At 39.2% G+C, this 21,288-nt stretch overlaps 1 protein-coding gene across 1 annotated transcript; it reads left to right on the forward strand.

The window, feature by feature from the left end:
* Nucleotides 1–5,213: 5,213 nt before the first annotated feature.
* Nucleotides 5,214–8,564, forward strand: LOC147426453 (uncharacterized). The gene has a single exon (XM_086498940.1). It carries the CDS (start codon nt 5,397–5,399, stop codon nt 8,100–8,102), a length of 2,706 nt encoding a protein of 901 aa, XP_086355066.1. The 5' UTR covers nt 5,214–5,396; the 3' UTR covers nt 8,103–8,564.
* Nucleotides 8,565–21,288: the final 12,724 nt, after the last annotated feature.

The following is a 21,288-nucleotide window of genomic DNA, read 5'->3' on the forward strand; positions in this document are numbered from 1 at the left end:
TGCTCCCACGTCTCCATTGCTCCACCTCCTTTTGGAGCACTATTCCCTCTTACTTTCTCAATGTGGATCAAGAACTTGTTCCCACCTTTATCTCGGCCTTTATTTCTCTTGAAGGCATATCTCTTAGAGGGCCTTCTCGTAGGCCCTCCCAAACTGCAATTGAAGATGTTGTTGTAAGAATACAACATTCTCATAGGCCTGCTTCAGTCGCCCCTGAGCCTAAGGCTACGCTCGTGTGGAGGGTGCTTGAACCACCCTCTCAAAAAGCCTCTACGCCAATTCACAGTATGCTATATTAATAATGTAGGAAAAACTATCCCCCAAAAGTAGGATGAAAGCATAAATTTTGTGTGCAACCAGCGTAGATCAACATTGGTCATAGGGAATGCACTTGAGTCTGGGGCTACTTCATATAAATGGGAGGGCCTTCAGATTTTAGAAGGTCATCTTTGAAGAGGCGTTTTTGGTGCCTCTATGGGTAGGAGCTCTTAAAAAACCAAATAGGCCTTTTCAATGTTGAATCTCAAAAGCATGACAAGTAAAAATTCTTATTTTCACAAATATGTGAGAGGTTATATTAATAAGAGAAAGCCATTACATCAACACCATGCTCAATTCGAGCCATGGCCACATACATTTCAAAAGAAACTGAAGATCAAAAGGAACCCCAACCCCGCAAACATCAAATTGTCATAGACCTGACCGTAAGAGTTACTCAATCCCAGTTGTAAGAGGTCTTGCTTTTTCCAATCCCAATAATAGTTTCCCTGTTATCTTGGATAATCTCTGAGTAGCTAGCTATCGAGAGAACATGGACGAGCACTCGGCCATTCGTGGCCTTCCTAATATGGTGGAACAAGCAGAATCTAACGACTTGAGTACATATCAAAATCGGTTGGCTTTTCCCTTTCCCTCCAAGGAGCAGATCATTCTTGGAAAACCCAATCTTCCACCTTTGGATCCATTTGCACACCTTACGTACCAAGCCTGTAGCCCCTAGGCACTCCAAGAATTAGTGGGGCACATCCTACCTATCAGAGTCGATACCTCGAGCTAAGATCTTGTCACCTACTGGGAAGGCCCCCCATAACACCTTCCATGGAAAGATCTTCATTGACAAGGGTAAGTGAGGGCTCCATATGTTCTTCATAGATGCCAGCCACACTGAGCCTCTGGCCATTGCTTGCCCCACTGCTTGTTCAAGAGGGTGTGTGGTTTGAGGAAGTAGCTACTTTGTGGCCATCGCTAGGCTTTCCACTCAAAGTTGGGTACGCTTAGGGGCATTAAGAGATTGCCCACCTTTCCAAATCTCTATTAATCAGTAGCCTTTCCGTGTCGTTAAGGTAAAACTGAGCATCCACAAGGTTTGCCTCTTTTCAGTTCAGGATAATGGTGTCCCATAAGTGGGTCAGACAGTAGAGTCCTTTGTTAATCATGTCATAATAATCAATATCTAATTCTCCTAAATGATTTTCTCATGTTAAACTGATAATTTAATATGGGGAAGTGCTAGGGGAGAAAAAGCTAGAATATTGGTTAAGTTAGCAGACCGGCAACAGTAGGGATCCAAAGGAGGGAAAATAGAGATCCAAAGGGGGGCCATCTGCAAAAGAGCTATGTGCAACAATGGGCTCAAAAGACCCAAGGTTCAGCCCATTAAGGCTTCCAAAATGCTAAGGTTCCAAAACTTCAAAGGTTGTGTCCAAAGGTCAAACATTAGGGGAATTGGATGCTTTGTGTGTGTCCCAAAAGTCTTTATCAATCCCTACATAGGAGGGGGCGAGCCTTGCAAGTAGGGGATGAGAGAAAACTCACACACACACACAAGCTCCCTTTACACAAAGAGAATGAGGGACACATGTCAACTCCCTAGCCCAGATGCCCACAAGGTGTACCCAATTCCTATTGGATGGCCTTGGAGGTGGACCAATGAGAATTAAGCTAGAGTAAATCTAGTTTAATTAATTTAAAAATGCTAAGGTTAGAACCAATAAGAATTAAGCTCTCTAGAAGACTATTGGACAGTCTCCCAAGGAAACCAATGGCTTGCCTGATTCCTATTGGTCAGGAGGCAAAGGGGTCCAATGAGAGTTTAGTTACATTTATTAATTACCTAAAGTTCTCACAAAAGGGGAAAGGGGGACACATGTGAGAAGGCTATCACTTATGCTGCTTAATTTCCATTGGCTAAGGTTGAGGAGGTCCAATAGGGCTGTAGCATGAGTAATTAGCAAGGGGGGTCGACCAAGAGAGAGAGAGGGGGATGCTTTTTGCAAGGTATAAACACACACACACTCACACAATCTCATGTGTGAAGCAAAGAAGACTCTCTCTCCTTCTCAAACTTTAATGGAAAGCTTACCACCTACTCCAAGCTTGTGAGAAGGGAGGCCTACACCAACGACTCTTGGCTTTGTGATGCAAATCCAACCAAGAGCCAAGCCTTAATGCATGCTTATCTCCTCTACCATGCTAATTAGTAAGCTAAGCTATGCTAATATGAGTTATTATGTGAGGAGATGTACATCTTTCTCGTAAGAATACTCCTTCTTCCTCTCAATCTACTCTCATACCCCGCTAGCTCTCACCATCTTCGAAGGTGTGTGAGGTCTTGGGTTTGAGACCGTGAGGGAATTGATGTTGTGTTTGATAAGTGTTTTGCTTAGTGCATGAAGTTTCCATCTTCATTGCACTAGCTAGTATTGAAGGAACACAAAGAATTGTATTGTAAAATGTCTCTCTTGATGGGAGAAACCATAATACAAAGCCTTTTGGAGGGGTGACCGGCTCCATGCAAATCCGGTCCTCAAATGTTGTCAATTGCTTAATTTCTCTCTCTTTTGAAGTATTGTTCATGCTATCTAACTAGGTGTTATGCTTTTTGTTGCTCTCGCCACCCAAGCACTCTTGTTATTCTCATTAGGAAGCTATTCTAATGAAATGCTCACTATGTTCATGCTATTTTCCGCTACACACGAGTTACTAGACCATTAAATGTTACAAATCACCTTTCTAGCAATTTCTCTCCAGTAGGGGTTCAAAAGTCTACCAGTATCTCTGAAGCCTGCCAAGAGGACTAGAATGTTATAAAGTTCTGGAAGTATCTACTTAACTCCCCCCATTGATAAGTAACAATTCTTGATGCATCATAATTCAATAGGAACAAAAACTCTAATTCCAAGCACATAATCTCGTCACACTGATAGAGAATTTTTATACTAGACACCATCATACATCGTACTTCTTTAGGTTTTGGGCTATGATACATTCATGTAATCTTAAGGGAGGATCACTAGTAGGCCATGCAATTATATCCACTACTTACAAGAAGAACCATATTTTCGACCTTGAGTTTTCAAGAAATACTACTCAGACAAGAGGGAGTTTTGGAAAAGTATGGACTATATAGTGGAATTTACAGCTACAATGGGCCTTAAAAATTATGATTTACGATCGGAGCGTTCCATTTTTATGGCAAACCTTGATATGTGGGCTATGTCAATGAGATAAAATAGCATTCATGCTTCTAGTGTCCATGCACTAGGTGGACAAGATTGAGAGCTTTATTGACCACATATTCTAGTAGACCTTACATATCTTCCCGTATCACCTAATACTTCAAAGCTTTTCACCTAAACCCTCATAATGGCTCCAATATTGTTGAACTTCCATTTAGAAATTAATTGGCATAGACTTGTCTCAACAAGGACTCAAGAATTGAGGTGCTATTTGTGCTCTTTAATCTAGTTGATCTATGCATTTCTTTTGTTAGGGTTTTGTATGCCTGCAAACCTTCATATTTGGTTGATGGTTGCTTGATGTAGCTAACCAGCTTGCTACATCAGAGAGGGACATAATTTTCTTCTCCCTTCGTGCCTTCGTGGAGAGCATATGTAAGTCAGTTCATACAGAACCTTTTACCTTAAAAAAAAAAAGAGATACCTACACCTTGAAATCAACTCACACACCGACTCCGTGAGGTGGAGCATCCCAATTGGATAAGGTAGGTTAACCCATCATATAGACTTGGGGAACAACCCCTAAGGGATATGTGTCACATGAGATGTCAAGGGGGTTTGAACCCAAAACCTTGGACACAAGAGGCTCTTGCTCTATCAATTGAGCTAACAATCATTGACCAGAACCTTCCACCTTGCTAAAAATAGTGTTGCGGGAATACAAAGGTATAGATGTCTTTATTGGCATTCTTGGAGAAGCTTGCTACTTTGTCATATTTGGTGCTTTAGAAACTCATTCATATATGGTAACCCCAACCTTAACCCTATCACATTTGGTGTTCAAGCATGATATTGCCAGGCTTTGTAAATATTTTTATGGGTAGATAAAAAATGTTCGTGAAGATAGCCTACACAAGCTGCAAAGTAGTTTGAGATGGCAAGTCTTGCACAGAGTTTTGAGTAGCTTTTACTTCCTAGAAGGGTTTAAAAGCTTAACCATGTGTCCAATTTATTCGCCCATTGATCCAAAGGTTCATTTCTTGTCTAAATTCTCCCTCCTGTTGTTTTTTTCGCTTGGGATTTCCCCTTTCCTTGTCGTTGGGGGAGCACGTCTTGTGTAATTTCTTTATCTGAGTTATAGTAAGGGTGCATTCAGACTGCCACACTCTGCACACTCATTCTCTAGCTTTTCCAACTTTGTTGCATTCACTCAAGAAACCTCATGGAACTTTTTTTTTTGGTGCAATTGCACCATCAACGAAGTCTTGAGGCCCATATGGTTCCCTCATTGGTTGCTCAACGGTGGGATCTTGTGCTCAAAAACCTTGCTTGTGATCGGCGATGAAAAATACATGGGCTTCTTACTTGTCCGAGGGAGGAGGTCGCTTGACGCTGTGGTGGGTTTATATATTTCCACGTTGTGTTTTAGCCATTTATTTGATGCCAACACACGAACGCATCACTTAGCTAAGTCTTGTTTCAGGGAGCCTGAATTTACACTGTTCAAAGCACAAAATCAAATCTAGGTCCTGAGTTTGCCGTGACAAAATTTTACATGTTTAAATGTAAAAACCGGCAAATGTTTCAAAAATTTGACCTAAAAATTAGAGAGTTTTAAGTGTGCCCTTTTTTTTTTTGGCGCCCAGTCTGAACTGTGCCAAAGAAAAAAAGAGACGGTCCTCGACGGACTATCGTTCGAGCAGTGAAAACGGGGCCTAGACACATGAAAAAGACCGAGCAAGCGAGGCATGCACGCCTTCCCCCGCGCCCCCGCCCTTGCTCTGCATTCGAAATCTCTCTCTCACTCAGCGTCTCGGACTCTCTCTCTCTCTCTCTCTCTCTCTCGCTCGCTCGCACACTAGAGTAGAGGTGTAGCGCGCACACTCGGTAAGATTAAACTCGCACATCGTTCTCTCTCTCTCTCTGTGCAGGCCCATAATGGCAAAGAAAGGCGCGGGATTCCGGCTATGGTTTCGCAAGCTTAATATCAAGCGCTTTCACACCATTGCATCTCAGCGTAAGCGCAGGTCTTCACCTCACCATCATCATCTCCATAGCGTGCAGATTTCTTCACCATATCACACTCTCAATTCCTACAGTAATCCTTCTTCACCCGCTAGGACCGGCAATAGCCCACCTGCCATGATTTTCTCTTCCTCGTCCTCTCCACAGCATACATTCGTGGCGTTTTCTCCTTCACCTTGGCGCCATAGCTTTCCTGCTCTTTCTCCCGTTTCTCATACTTCTCCTTGCACATCTCCAACGCCGCCTCGCTGCAGCTCTGGCGCGGCCCGGCATTCATCTGCTGCACCAAGAAAATCTCAACATCAAGCCTCTTCTGCAGCGGCTATGCTGCTGATCTCTCCCTTCAACCGCAAGGCAATGGACATACACTTTCCTTCCGGAGGCTCTTCGCCTGCTACATTTCTGCAAAGTCCTCTCCTTTTACATGCTGCCCCCATAGCCAGCCCTGCAAGGAATTCCCCCCCATTACGCTCTCCATTACGCTCGGCACGCTCTCACACAATCCTTTTCCGATCTCCTCTCCATCCTCTTGCACAGCCAACTCTATGTATTGCAAAGAACGAGCCGAAATCTAGTTCTAAGCAACTGAATACTGCCCAGAGCTTGGATGGTTCAAGCAGAGAAGCAAAGATTTCTGTGAGCTCTAGCATAAATGCAAAAGTATATTCTTGGGCTAGCAGAAAATCTGTTGCTACTGCTTGCCATAGCCAAGCTCAATATGAGGAAGCTTCTTATCTAACACAATCCACTAAACGGAACTCTGCTCAACAGATGCCGATTCGTGCGATCTCAACCAGGCCGTCGTCTTTGGTTGTGGATTGTGGGTGCAGGCCTAACCTGTCATCTTCTTTCAGGAAAACAAAGAAAACATTGCAAGCATGTGGATCTTGTAGTAGCAACAAACAGGGAGTTATTCCTGTCCATGATCGCTGCTATGAGCAGGCCATGCAGAAGCTGAGAAGCATTAGAGGTGGTCATGTGAGTGTTGAGGAATCAAAAAATTTGGCTTCGCCTGCAGCTTGCAATGGCTGCCAAGAGGAAACATGCATTCTGTTTTCTGAGCAAGGTCACCATGGCCATGGAGTACTTTCACACAAAGTGCTTCAACAGCTAAGGAAGAGGAAAAAGAAAATGCATTCAGAATCACCAATGAAGACCTTGAATCCTCATGACTACACTGTGCATACAGTTACCCCGTCAAATGTGAAGCGTGAGGGAATTGGCAACGATAGTGAAGTCAAGTCAAGAAGCCCTCTAAAAGATGGTGCATTGGGGCTTATTGATACGCAAACCCTTCCATGGGACAAGGAGTTCTCATCCTTTACTAGTGAAGACACCTTCTTCTCTTCATTTGAGCGGAGCAGGCCCAGTTTCTCTTCCAATTCCAGCTCTGAGTGCTTCGACAAGAAGCTCTGCCACTCAAATCTAGCTCTTAAATCTGCTTCTGCTGTGGTCTCAAATACCCCTGAGACGCCTTATAAGAATATGCTTGGTAATCATGAACCTAACACTAGCAATCCCTCTGATGGCGTGACAAGTAGTCAGGATGTAAAGTCTAAGGGAGGTGATCCTCTCATAGAAGTAAGATTCCACAGCCAGGTAACCGAGGTTAAAGGAGCTCCAAAGCATGGCTTTATGGCACCTAGCTGCAGAGTTGTTTCAAGTGAGCGTCGAACTAGCGGCATGAGCCCAAAACCTGGAGCAAAGAGAAGCTGTCTCAATCCTCTAGTAGGGATCAAAGAGGTTTCTTGTGAAGAGGGTAACGTCAGCACACCTGAACAAGGGAATCTTAGCAGAGAGCGATACAATTCTAACATTGGATTCCTAAACATGCAGAAGAAATCTAGTCTCAGTCCCGATTATATCTTCGGCTCTCACTCTGATTATTATGCAAGCGCGCGTGCGGCCCGCCCTACCAGACATGCGCGTGCTCGGAAGAAAAGTAGCAGTGTCGATGTGGTTCAAGGTGCCGGTGATGATACAGGAAGCGCACGAGTCAGGAGGCGGGCGCAATTGCAAGCAAAGTGGATGCTGAGGGATGAGCGAATTCAATGGCAGTCTTCAGTTGATGAGAGTGAAGTTGATGCTGCATCTAATGGCGCTTTCAATGAAGGCGACACTGCCCGGAGCCCTGGTAAATGTGTGGGTGAAATTAGCCCTATCTGCTGCGAAAAGAGAGTGGGAGAGGCAGGATTGAAGTTTGATGCAACAAAATTGGAGGCTGGAGGTATATTGGAACCAAAGCTTAATGCATCAATAGAAGCTGCTAGTGTAGCACAAACGACAGCGCCCGTTTCCAACATTTCTGACTCAGAACGCGATGGCGGCAAGGAGATGTCCGCAAGCGTCGAGCATGCGAATGCAGCCGACACAGTACAGAGTAGTTCTGCTAAGAAATCCAGATTGATGGATAGTGTGGCAGTGGTGAAATCCTCTAGAGATCCCCTTGTAGACTTCAGAGACTCTATGGTGGACATGATTATAGAGAGTCAAATTTATTCACCAGAGGATTTGGGGGAGCTTCTTCGCTGCTTCTTGTCGTTAAATCCAAGTGAGCATCACAACACGATCGTGCGTGCCTTCATGCAGGTGTGGTCAAGAATTTTCCAAGGAAGCTGATACAATGTTTTCATATTCAATGGGGCTATAGCTAGCTAATGGGTCAACCATCAATTCCATGCATGACAAGCGGATTTGGGTTATATTTCTACTGATGAGAAGCTGATTCGGGTCGTTTTTAGCTATTTGGTTAACCCTAATTTCCATCAGAGCCTCATTTGGGTTATTCCTACTGTTGATAAGCTGATTTGGGCTATTTCTAGCTAATTGATCAACACTCATTTCCATGATAACCTGAGTTGGGTTAGCTCTACTGATGATAACCTGATTTGGGTTATTTCTGTTGATGACTTGGGTGCTGAATCCAGCTTATCATGCTAGTTTATCTCACAATGATCTTAGATTAGTGAAAAGTTGGGGAGGATATTCTGCTCCCTGAAAAAAATGGTAAAAAGCTTAAATTACTAAGCTTTGAAGTATATGTATATTTTGTAATGCTGGAATACAGAAAAGATCAGCATAGCTTATAGTCACTATAAATACAAGGCTTCTTCACAATATAATACATGCTCTCTTCTCTGCAGGCATGTTTTGGCAGTGAGTACAACTTTGCTTTAGGCTACTACAAAAAGGAGAATTTTAAATGCGCATGTTTTGAAATGTGTACAACAATTGTCTTATGGTTGTGTTTCAAATTTCCATGGTCCAAAGGTCTTTTCAAGTGCTTGCTAGCCAAAGCTAGACATTTAAAACAGCCGCTTGGAAGAGTCCTAAGGGTTTGTTTTTGTAAATAAAAAAGCCAAGGGAATTGATTTGTTTTAGGGTACCTTGGATTATGGGTTTGATATCTGGTTGTAAGGATTTGTGTTTGAACTTTTGCACCATCACATGAATTTCACAAGTTGCTTGGTTCTTGGGCAATGTACAATTTTTTGAAATGGATTGATAGGAATGGTCATACTAAGTCCTCGCTTTTTGTTTATGCTTAGCACAATTATTCTATGGAATATTTTGTCTTAAGTTTGGTATTACTTAATTTAATCAAAATATCAAAACGCATTAGACCTTTCATTTGGCTAAAATGGTTAAACAACATTACATATGGCTTTATTCCTTTAGAGGCAAAAATAATCTATATCTATACTAATATAAAAGGGAGAGAGAGAACCCCCCCCCCTCCCCCCCCCCCCCCTCCCCCCTTTGCCACATGGTGTGCGCTCCTTCATCCAACATGTGTGCCTTGCTCCTCCGGTGGGACACTGGATTGAGAGAGAGAGAGAGGGAGGGATGGGCGGTCGAAAGCCATCGGTCACACTAGTAAAAATAATTATTCTATTGGATATTTACTTATGATAATCAAATTCAATCAAAATATAGAATTAAATTAAATTTTTAGTTAAATAAAAAAGATAAACTAAATTTAATAAAAATCGATCTAACTATTAACTATGAAGAAACATTGAAATTTTAAGTTAAAGTAAAGAAATTATATATTTTATTAGTGGTAAAGCCAACAAGGTTAAGCAACATTATGGTACTCTTACCCCATTGAGGGGCAAAAAAAAAGAGGTCATAGATGCTACTATTCTCTCAATTCTTTCTCAATCGATGGGCTCACACATTCCCACTACTTTGTTAAAACCAATGTGAAATTGTTTCAATTGAAGACACCTCAAGACTTATCATCGTTCACAAGTCAAGCTACATGGGGTATATCAAAGCTTTCAAAATGGAAGAAAATATGGGTACTTGGTTTTCTATAGAATCAATAATATTCTATTCTTCCATTACTACAAATTGCCCCTTTGTTACTTTCAATGCTCCAAGGGGCAAGTGCAAGTGCTTTTGCAACTTTATTGAGCCCATTGGTACAAACAATTCAAAAATGGACCATTGGTACAAACAATTAAAAGTGGAAAGTAGCACAACAATAAAGTTATAGTGGTCATCAATCATGAGATTTTTTGCCTTTAGAGAGTTATCCATCAGAATGTGAGTAAAGTCTTCCTTTGAAGTTATAGTGCTTCTTGAAAGGAAAAAGATTGTGCCCACCAAATTATGAATGCAAACAAAAAGCTTTGCTCTTTGCAAGCAAGCAAAGCTTTTAGCCCCTCTGTGAAAAGTAGAAGAATGCAATCATCAGAGCCCATTGGCTATTGAAAGCAAAGTGTTGAAGAAAAATGTGTCATGATTCACAGTGTTCGGGGAAAATCCTTTTCCAAACAAACAACATTCCTTCCCTTGAATTTGCCAAGAGGAAATTTTAAAAATTTAGGATATTTTTTCAGGTTTTTACACTATTTTTCTCTATTTTGGGGTGGAATTTCTCCTTTCCCTCTTGCTCTCAACCAGCATTTTTGAAATTGAAAACGACACGATATTAAGCTGAGTCACATTTTTCTCGAGCACTACTTATGAACTTAGCCTTGAATTGGCTAGAAATTCAAGGGGATTGACTGCCGGGAGATTTAGGACAAATATGTTTCAAAGATCAATCCACTTTTAAATTAGATTTCAACTTTAAGTCTAGATAGTAAACTCTAGACTTAAACTTAACTATAAGCTCTATACTTAAATTGTAAAATTTTAAATCATAAATTGTAAATATAAATCTAAACCTAAACTTAACTTTAAATTTTAAATTGTAAACTCTAAACTTAAATCATAAATTGTAAACATAAATCTAAACCTAAACTTAACTTTTAACTAAAATCTAAGCCCTTTAAAACCTCCAATTTAAGCCCTAATTTAAATCTAATCCTAAATTAAACTTAAACTTTATGGCACTGCCTACTTGCAAACCATAAACTCTTTAGAAAATCTAAACTCTAAACTTAAACTGCAATCTTAAATTTAAATCTTGAATTTCAAATGTAAACTTAAACTAAATCTATAGCTAAATATAATTTTAAATCTAAATCGTAACTCTAAATTTAAACCTGAAATCAAACATAACTTTAAAGCTAGCTTTAAAATTTAAACCCGAAACTCTAAGTTTAAACTTATCTTTCCTCTAAATTCAAACCATAAACTTTAAACCAAACTTAAACTCTAAATTTAAAATGTAAATTCTATTTTAAACCATAAATATTTATTATAATTCTAATCTATACTTACATTTAAAATTATTGTTTGAATTAAAATTAAAAAACATAGATCTGGTGCAAACTTAGATCTAAAAAATTTAAACATAGCCATAAACTATAAATATAAATCTAAAATTAACGTTCAAATGAGAATTTTGAACATAAAAGTAACTTATATTAGATATTAAAATAGAAATTATCTAACAATAACAATGCAATACTTCAATATTACAAAAAATAGCATAAAAAACATTCAAATATACCTTTTTAAAATAGTTGAAATTTATTTAGTTTTAATGATTTTAAAATTAAGCAAGAGAAACGATTGTTTTTGTAATTCCTTTTGAATTTATGTGCATACATGCTTGTATTCACCTATGAATATGTGTATGTATATGTAGATTTGCACTGTATGTATGTGTGTAGTTTTTCTTGTGCAGAATCATATATCAAGGAAGGAGAGAGAGAGAGAGAGAGAGAGAGAGAGAGAGAGAGAGCTTACTTGTAAAATTGTTTGAGAAGACAAACCATGTTCTTGCTGCAAATAGCCCAAAATGAGCTTGCGGCTCATTTGAATTTTTTCCGCTTTTTCTTGGCGTCAATATGCACGTCACTTTTACGGTCAATATGTATAATGTGCATATTGAGGCCCAAAAAAATTCCAAAAAGCATCGCATGTTTTGCATTGACAGTGTGAAGAACAGGTAGTAGTGGGAATAATAAGCAAGATGAAGAGTCTTCTAAAGACCCAACATCAGGGGGGATGAGAGTTGTGGGAAGCACGTAGGCATGAGAGCTTACAATCACATGTTATTTTTTGTATATTAATATAAAAGTCCATTGTCCAATACACACATAATCGCAAATGGGTTTTATGTTAGAGAGGGCTCCAGCAAATTGAAAGGCTCACATTGGGATTTCTAAAACATAATAAAATGAAAAGGAAGTAAAATAAATAAAGGGGTCCATTGCCAAATTAAAACAACAAAAAAATATATATAGTAAAAGGTAGGTCTAATAGGCGTAAGATATAATAAAATTAAATTTGTTGGTATTTCTCACATTTTGTGAAAGATTTATATGTATTAAAAACATTAAAGGGACCCATTGCCAATTTTTTTTATAAAATTAACGCTCTCATAGGAAAAGGTAGGTCTCATAGATGAAGGATATAAAAAATTAAAATTTTATGGTAATCCTCACATTTTGTGAAAAGTTTTATCTAATGAGAAATATAGTCAAAAGATACATCAAAAATTTAAACAAAAGAATATTTTAATGCTTTTTAATAAGAAAAGATAGGTTTAATAAACATAGAAAATAATAAAACAATATGGAGAGATGAATGTTTTTGAAGTCGTTAATGAAAGGACTCTTTATCAATTCCTCACATCATGGGATCAAACTCGCTCTTTTTACTCTCATAGGATCGAATCTTTGTAGATTCCACTTCAACTTAGCAATTCAAGCTCGACACATCTCAAATAAGAACCACGCAATGAGCAACTCTGACCTCATGACCTCACCAAGTAAAAGAGAAATCTTCGGGCTCGACCACTCCACCTATGAGCTATTCGAAGCAACAAAGGCGAGTGTATACATATTAAAAAAAAGGCAATCTTCTTCTCTTAGCTCTATGATGTAGCCTCTCCTGCCAATCCTCAGGCCACTCCTCCAATTGGTTGGTTGCCCGTCATTTTTTACCTCCCTCCTCTGACTTCGCTTGTTATTTTCTCCTTTTGAAAAAGTGACATCTCACTTAGGTTCTTACTAAAAGAATCAAACCAACCAAAATTGTTTGCACACATCAAGTATTCTTTAAAGGCCTTTTCAAGCATGTCCCAAAAGTGAATGTAGCCTTTAGAGAATAGTACTTGAAAGGCTAAGCCTTTTAAAGCTCTTAGTGACACTAGCAAAACAATCTGGACGATTTTCACCTTTGGGGGGCTAAGGCCTTTAGGAGGCCCAAAAAAAAAATGTCAAGTTTGTAGTTTTCTTTGGGGAATAAGGAACGTTGAAAGCTCCGATGAAATCATATTTAGTATGTGAAGCAATGTTTGCAGAAAGTGTCTTTGCATTCAATCATGCCGCTTAAAACTTCAAAATTGTTTGTTAGGAGCAAGAGGAAAAAGAAACAGTCAAAATAAAATGGCTCCATTTTTTCCAAAGAAATTCTTTATGGTTAGGATAATTCTTTTTTCCAAACATAGATGTGAAGAGAGTCTTCAATGCATAAGAGACAAGGTTGTGGACACAAAAAAATTCTATGAATGTGCAAAACTCATGTAGCACATCAATGTGTGGAAGTACATACTCTTTGTGTCAAACTCAACTAGTAAGCTTTGAAATATCTTTGCTCATTAGAAAAGTTTGGACTAGAATTTGGGCCTTGTAAGAAATGTCATGTCATGTCAATGCAGAGAGGGATAATCAAAAGCGATACTTCTTTGTTTTTTATTAAAAACAAAAATGTATTAAAAAAAGCTAAAATTTATATCATGGTGTACTTCATTAAATGCAAAAAAAAGTGCTTAGAAATCAATGCCGTTTATCTCAAAATATTTCTTTTGTAAGAAATAGTAGGTGAAGAGAAGTTATGACCATAAAATACGGCAATATATAGCTGTGAATTTTTTTTCTTCTTCTATGTTACACTTTTCGTGCAAGGTTTGCGATTAGGGGGAGGAGAAAAACATGGATATTGCAACACGGAGCACCATAGAAAATAAGCAAGCAACACTGTCCATGGCTATCTTCGTGTATTTTTTTCTTTGCGTATTTTTCTATCTATCATACTATCTCTCGTATTCTTTGTCTCTCTCCTCCCTATCTCTTTATTGTTTCCTTAGTGTAGATGGCTACCTTGACAAGTAAACATATAGATAATCAGCTATTGAATAATGGAAGCTAGAATATGAGTGAAATAAAATTTTTGCCAATCAAATATAGCCTAAAGGTTGTAGGATCTTTGTCCGATCTTTGTGTTGGTAAAGATAACACCCAATCTAAAGATTTGTGATGTAGTTCATCCTCAAGTGGATCACAAAACCTCCTCATTTACACAATAGTTACTCTATTTCTTACTCTTGTACACCTTGAAAATAAGCCACTAGCAAATGCTCAGGTGGATCACAAACTTCCTCATTTACACAATAGGTACTCTATTTCTTACTCTTGTACACCTTGAAAATAAGCCACTAGCAAATGCTCAAGTGGATCACAAAACTTCCTAATTTACACAATAGGTACTCTATTTCTTACTCTTGTACACCTTGAAAATAAGCCACTAGCAAAAGGAATTTTGGAGAAATGCATCCTATTGTGCTTATTGAGAAATTCAGAAATGTGTTCTATCTCAAAAACCAGAGAGCTACTATGATTGGTATAATGGAAAAAATTTATGCTATTGTCCTTGACAAAGGTATGAGTTTACATAACCTGGGATGGGGGGAGGGGGGGGTGTGGTGGTGGTGGTGGTTTAGGAAACATCTTTTTGTATTCTTTCCTTAAAACATGCTATATGTGATACATTACATAGAATGGAATCTTAATAAAATAACATGCATGCAAATTGTCCAAATTTTTGTACCTAATCTCGTTGCTTACTTGAAATTTTGTTTATTATGGATTTGTAGGATTTTCTTATAAGAAGAAAATTATCAACATTCCAACCATTTTCTCCAAGAGCTTGGATTTACTCTTTCTACTAGCCTCTTTCCTTTTCTTCATAATGGAATTTGCACACATTAGGAAGAGGATGGGGTTTAAAAGGGCCTCTTTATTTTCCATGAAATTATGGAGGTGATAAACACTCTAACAAATAGGAGCATGCCATGTGTGTGAAAATGGTGGATGTGTAAGAGAGGTGTAAGAGTGGTCAAAGGATGCACTTCCCCCCTTGAAAGAGGGTGGATAATTTTGTGATTTTCAGCCTTTCATAACTTCTAAATACTATCTCCGATTTGAGCAAAAATTATAGATTTGTGATCTACACATCTTGCTCTTTCAATAGATATGCTACATGATAGAGTTTTATCCGACCGATAGATTTTCAATTCATTCTATGGAAATATTTTGAACTTAAATAAACTAGCCATTTTGCCTGCTTGAATTCAAAATGTGTCCTATGATTTCTTTCTTAATAATAAAGGTTTGAATCCCTTGAACTACCAAATAAAGAGGCCCTCTAGATGCCATTCTCTTCGTAATGATCCTTTCTTATATGGACTTGTCTACCATTGTAGCAAACCACCTTAAACAACAACAAAAACCATTGCTCTAGCCTTACAATTCATACAACGAGATAAATTTTTTGACTAAATCTCTCTTCTTATCATACAAAAATGTTTTAAACTATGTGAAGATGTATAGCTTTATAGAATGTTAAAGTTATAATGTAAAACACCCTTTCATTCCAAACTCAATTTCTATTCTTATTCTTACTCACTAAATTAGATCCTCATGATAAATAGCAATGACTAATCAACTATATAAAAGACAATCACTACACACTTGTCATCCTTTTTAAGAGCATGATTAGCATATGAAGATTTCTAGTACCTTTGTGTTTGAAATTTTTTAACAATCCTTTGATAACGTGCCCTTGGAGTCTATTGGCCCATGCAATGCTTTGATAAACTTGCAGTCAAACTTATGGAAACATCAAAACAGGAGGAAAAAAAGAGCTTTTTCCTTACTGACGAATGTGCTAGTGTCTATAAGCTAGCAAGTGTACCTATTAAGTTTCATATAAGTACGTATAAAAGTGATTTTTTTACAATTTTGGGGTTCTTAGTGTCCTTGAAAAACAAAATTGAAGAGCTTATTAGGCACCCATTCACTTTCTTTACTGTTCCAAGCTTTCTGTAACCTACAAACAAGAGCAATACCATTTGGACTTAGAAATGAAAATTTCAGCATGTGATAGCCCCTTCCAAGATTTGTAGGGGCCTTTAGGAGGGAGGGCCTCTGTTAACTCACCATTGATGGAGATTCTAGCAGAAGCATTACCAAAGAGAATACACACAAATTCTATAAACTTCCTTCCTAGCACCATATCATGTAGTCATTGAAGTACGAATTTCCATTCAATTCTATCATAAGCCTTATGAATATCAATTTTGAAAAAGATAAAGTCCTAGTTTGATTCAACTGCATAATCCACTCCTTCCCAAAGGGTAATGATAGCATCCATTATAAACCTTCCTTCATTAAATCCCTTTTGTTCTTTAAGGATAAATTGATCCATTAAGGGGATAAACTTTCATTTAGACAAGGAAGGAGATAATATTTTTTGGATAGAAGTTAGCCAGGTAATAGGTCTCTACTTAGACTAGAGCTTCTCTTATGAGTCAAATTGACATTTATATTAGCACTAGTTTAGCACTAGTTTAGTACGTGGACAGTGAAATGTCCTATGGACATTATAATGACTTGAAACTTGAAAAAAGTCATAGGTAATTTCTATGGTCCAAACCATGTCAAATGGGTTTTTTTGTAGTTTTTAAGAAAGCTACTAATGGAGAAAATATTAATATGCAAGACCAAGCCATGTTTTATAGATAAAAAGTTTTTACAATTTAAATGAAACAATAATGTCCCCTATTTTTGCATGTTTTTCTACTTCCCACTCAAATTGAATGATTTTTTTCTTAGGTCAAATGAATTTGTCTATCACAATATTTATGTGCCACTCTATATACTTATAAAAATCACATATTCATGTAATTTAGAGCCAACGGATTTAAAAACAAAGATTTATTCATCACATAGTCAAATAGACATATACTTTTGTAGACATAGCAATATAGATTTTTTTTTAGTGAAATAGTGATTCCAAAACAATTTGCTAGTGTTTTATTATGTTGCATACCCATGGGGAAAGTCACACACTATGTAACTTGGTAGAAATTCATTATGATTTTGGCTTGGTATTTTCTACAAAATGATCCAAAAAGGACATTGTAATGTCTTATTGTGGTACCAAACTAGTGTTAGGAGAGCGAGCTCTTGAGTTTAGGGTTTCTTGCCAGACCAACATAATGTGAAGTACCAAAAATTCTTGACATGAGATGTAGAATTCATTAATAACTCCATCCAAGCACTACAAGAGGTTGTGTGCTCTTGTGACGCTCTTAGCGACGGAAATACACTGGGTTTTTATAACCCCCGGCGTCGCTATAACCGTCGCTAAAAGCGTCGCTACGAGAGCGTCGCTATCTGCGTCGCTATAGGCGTCGCTATAGCCGTCGCTATAGGCGTCGCTATATAGCGACGCTCATAGCGACGCCTATAGCGACGCAGATAGCGACGCTCTCACAGAAGAGTATAGCGACGCATATAGCGACGCTACAGAGCCATAAATAGCGACGCTTATAGCGACGCCTGAGAGAATATTTTTTTGGTGGCAGGGCATTGAATGCCCTGCCACCCATCAACCATATTGTACTTGATTCACTTTTTAAAAAAAGTGCAAAGGTAAATAATAGACCCAAAATAGTCACCCACAAGACGCATTGTTTGCAAAATTGACAATTGTACACATCATAGACAAACTGAATTGATTGGCAAATGTAATAATGACAATTGTACAACATCATAGGCATAAAGAATTGATTGGCAAAAGGAATTGCGGTGACAAATGTAATAATATACATGGTTCAAAAAGACGTATAAAATCCGTCTCATGATACATAAGCTATGAGAAACCCTAAACTAATGCTATCTAGCTACGGCTAAACTGACGTCGTCTAATCAGACGTCTCATCGCGTCCAAGCGGCGTAACTGTCGGATTCTGCAAAAAAAGACAATAAGACAGTTTTCAGTAAATATAAACATATAACGACATTTATAAAACAATACAAAAAATAAAAAAGAGTAAACCCTAATACTAACCAGGCCGCCGCGAGAACTGAGAATGTCCATCAGGGCGTTTAAGCCCTTCCTGCCTGCGTACTCGCGCTCGTACGGTGTGGGATCACGTCCTGTCATCGACCACTGTCAAAACATACAAAGATTTCATTATGTTAGAACTAAAAAACTCATAAACCCTAAACTATCTGTCATAAAATCTAATATCTAACTAACCCAAATGATTTTCTCATATTAAATTGATCACTTAATGTGGGAGAATAAACGGGAACAAGTGTTACGATATAGGTATGTGCTTTTAGATCTATCTCAACACGGGGCCAATATAAAGGGGCCCAAAAGGGAGATGGTCTATCAAAGAGCAAGGCTAACCAATGGAGCATAAGACCTTAGGGTTAGCTTCATTGAAGACCTCCAATCAATGTGTGTAAAAGTCCTTTTGACCTTAAGTAAGCTAGGGCTGAGGTGGGAACCCGGCCCAAGCTCGAGGTGCTTGTTCTGCTTGAGGTGCTTGTCATGCTTGAGGTGTTTTTCATGCTTGAGGTGCTTGATTAAGATGCTTGAGGTGCTTGACTGGCTCCATGCTTGAGGTGCTTGACTTGCTGCATGATTAAGGTACTTGAGGTGCCTTGAGAAGCTTGCCTGAGATGCTTGTGGGAACACCCCCTAGTTCAAGTGCTTTGTCATGCTTGATGAGTAAGGTGCTTGATCACCTAAAGTCAAAATCATTCCTACAAGGGGGGGGGCGAGCCCTTTTCCTAGGAGCTAGAGAGAGAACACCCACTCACACACACAAGGGAAGGCCCCAACTTGAAGAGGCAGCAAGGACACATGTCAGGCCCCTACCCATGTTACCTTCATGTGTTGCTTGAAGCCTATTGGCTAAGCTTCCAAGGGGTCCAATGATAAATTACATGAATTATCTAATTGTTTTAGCATTTATCAAGTCCTCTCTCTCAAAGGGGAAAGGGGGACACTTGTCCCAAGGCTACCCATGTTGCTTGTAATGGCTCCTGCTTGTGATTGGCTAGGCCTGGAGGGGTCCAATGAGCTTCAGGCATGAGCTACAAGGGGGGGTCGACCCAAGCAAGCTAGGGGGGTGCCTAGGGGGTATACTCACCCACACACACTCACAATCACTCTCATGGTGTGCTATGCAAAGTGCAAGAGCTCCCTCTCCAAGCAAGTAGAGGTTGAGAGCCTACACCAACACTCTTGGCTATGGAGTGCAAATCCAACCAAGAGCCATGCTTCAATGCTTAAGCTTGCCATCTTCTTCTTCTTCATTACTATGCTATTATGTATGCTAGCAACAAGAGTATGATAAGTGAGGAACTAATTCTTTCTCTTACGAAATGTTTCTTCTTCCTCTTCCCTACCCTCATTCCCTGCTAGCTCTCTCCACCTTCGAAGGTGTTTGAGGTCTTGGGACTGAGGCTTGGGATAGTTAAAGCTTTCTTCAAGTTTATGTTATGTTTGTGGTGCATGAAGCCTTCCATCTTCATGGCATCACCTAGGTCACAAGGAACACAAAGACTGTATTGTAACAAGTCTCTCTTTATGGGAGAAATCATAATACAAATGCCTATTGGAGGGGGGACCGGCTCCACATAAATCCGGTCCTCAATTGTTGTCATGTTCTCTAAACTCTCTCTCTTGCAAAAGTATTGTCTATGCCAAGTTAACTAATTGCTATGATTATGTTGCTATCTTCAATTATGTCTACCCGCTATGCTCACAAAATCATTTCTTGAAAGTACTCTCATTAAATTCCGCTATTCTCAAATTGAATAGGCAAATTCCATTACATTGGTATCAGAGCATTTGGTTTCTCTTTTCTTGCTTAAGAAGAGAGGTCCTTAAGTAGCCTATAAATGGTTGATGTTGTTAATTATAATAGAGTAAGTGGAACTGGGATCTAATACCGGTTTTGTTAAGCCCACTATGTGGGGGATGGTGCACACCTCGGGAGCTTTGGACTTAATAATGGAGTCTTTTTAGACTTGCCTACGGCTTTACCATTATTGAGCCATAAGAAGTCCGAAAGGAGCTAGCCATTGGCAACTCTGCTATGTTAGACCTACTCCTCTATTCTCTATAATTAACCACTTTGAGCCGTGGGTGTAGATACTTAAGAGCCGATTTTCAAAGGCTAAGAGGAGTGGCAACTAAGGTTTTGAATTGCCAAAGCATACACTAAGTACATACATAAAATTTTGTTATCATGGCTGACAATAATCAAGAGAGTAGAATGAACATTGATAGCTTTGATTTTGCACATGAAGGTGCTAATGATGATGCTCCCATGTTTGTGAATTATCTTGTGACTAGGTTGCAACAAGCTATGGGCAACCCAACCTTGCAAGCCGAAGTTACTCAACAACTTCGTGCTTATGGAATTTCCCTTCCTCTCCAAGAGGAGAGAGAGCTTAGGAGGCCTCTTGAAGAGACCCCCAAAAGAAGACTCTCTCCCATTCGAGAGGAGGAATCCAAAGAGAAAGAAAGCAATGAAAGTCTAAGTTCTTCTGAAGATGTGGCTCCACGAAGAAGGCGGTCTAGACGATCGCCTACTCCTCCCAAGAGGAAAAGAGCAACCCATAGTCCTTCTCCTCATCACTCTCAAAGGCAAGAGAGGAAACAAAGGAAGAAAAGGGCTAGGAAGAGGTCACCCTCTTCTCCTTCTTCTTCACCTTCCTTCTCTTCCGATGAAAGTTATGGCTATTCTCCTAGAGAATACAAGAGGGGAGGACATCGCAAATCATTTCCTGCATGGCGAAGGTCACAAAAGCTAAAGAAGTTCAAGGAGGGAGGAAAGAGTATCTCTTTTCTCACCTACGATGGCACCTTTGGTGCTACCGACAAAGTGTTGGCCTTCATCCAGCAATTTGATGCGGCCTTTGGGGACGAGGGCTTCACAGAGTCCTCTAAGCTACGCCATGTAGCTATGCACTTCCAAAAATCAGCTCGTCAATGGTGGGCTAGCCTTCGTGGCAATGGAGAAGCCCCAAAGACATGGAAAACTCTACGAGTTTCCATCATGAAGCAATTTCTTCCAAGCGATACTAAAGATAAAGTTCTTACCGAATGGCGCGGCTTGAAGCTCCTCTCTCATGAGTCTATCAACAAGTATGTAGATAAGTTTTGGGATTTACATCTCAAAGCTACAGTCTTTCAAAAGATAGACTTTGCCGAGCAAAGACAACAATTCTGTGCGGGATTACCTGAAGAGATGGCCGAATATATCAACTCTCAACGGCCCGGTACTATTACCGAAGTAATCCACCACACC

The sequence above is a fragment of the Adiantum capillus-veneris genome, chromosome 24, assembly GCF_014529385.1.
Source record: "Adiantum capillus-veneris isolate H3 chromosome 24, ASM1452938v2, whole genome shotgun sequence".
Lineage (NCBI taxonomy): Eukaryota > Viridiplantae > Streptophyta > Polypodiopsida > Polypodiales > Pteridaceae > Adiantum > Adiantum capillus-veneris.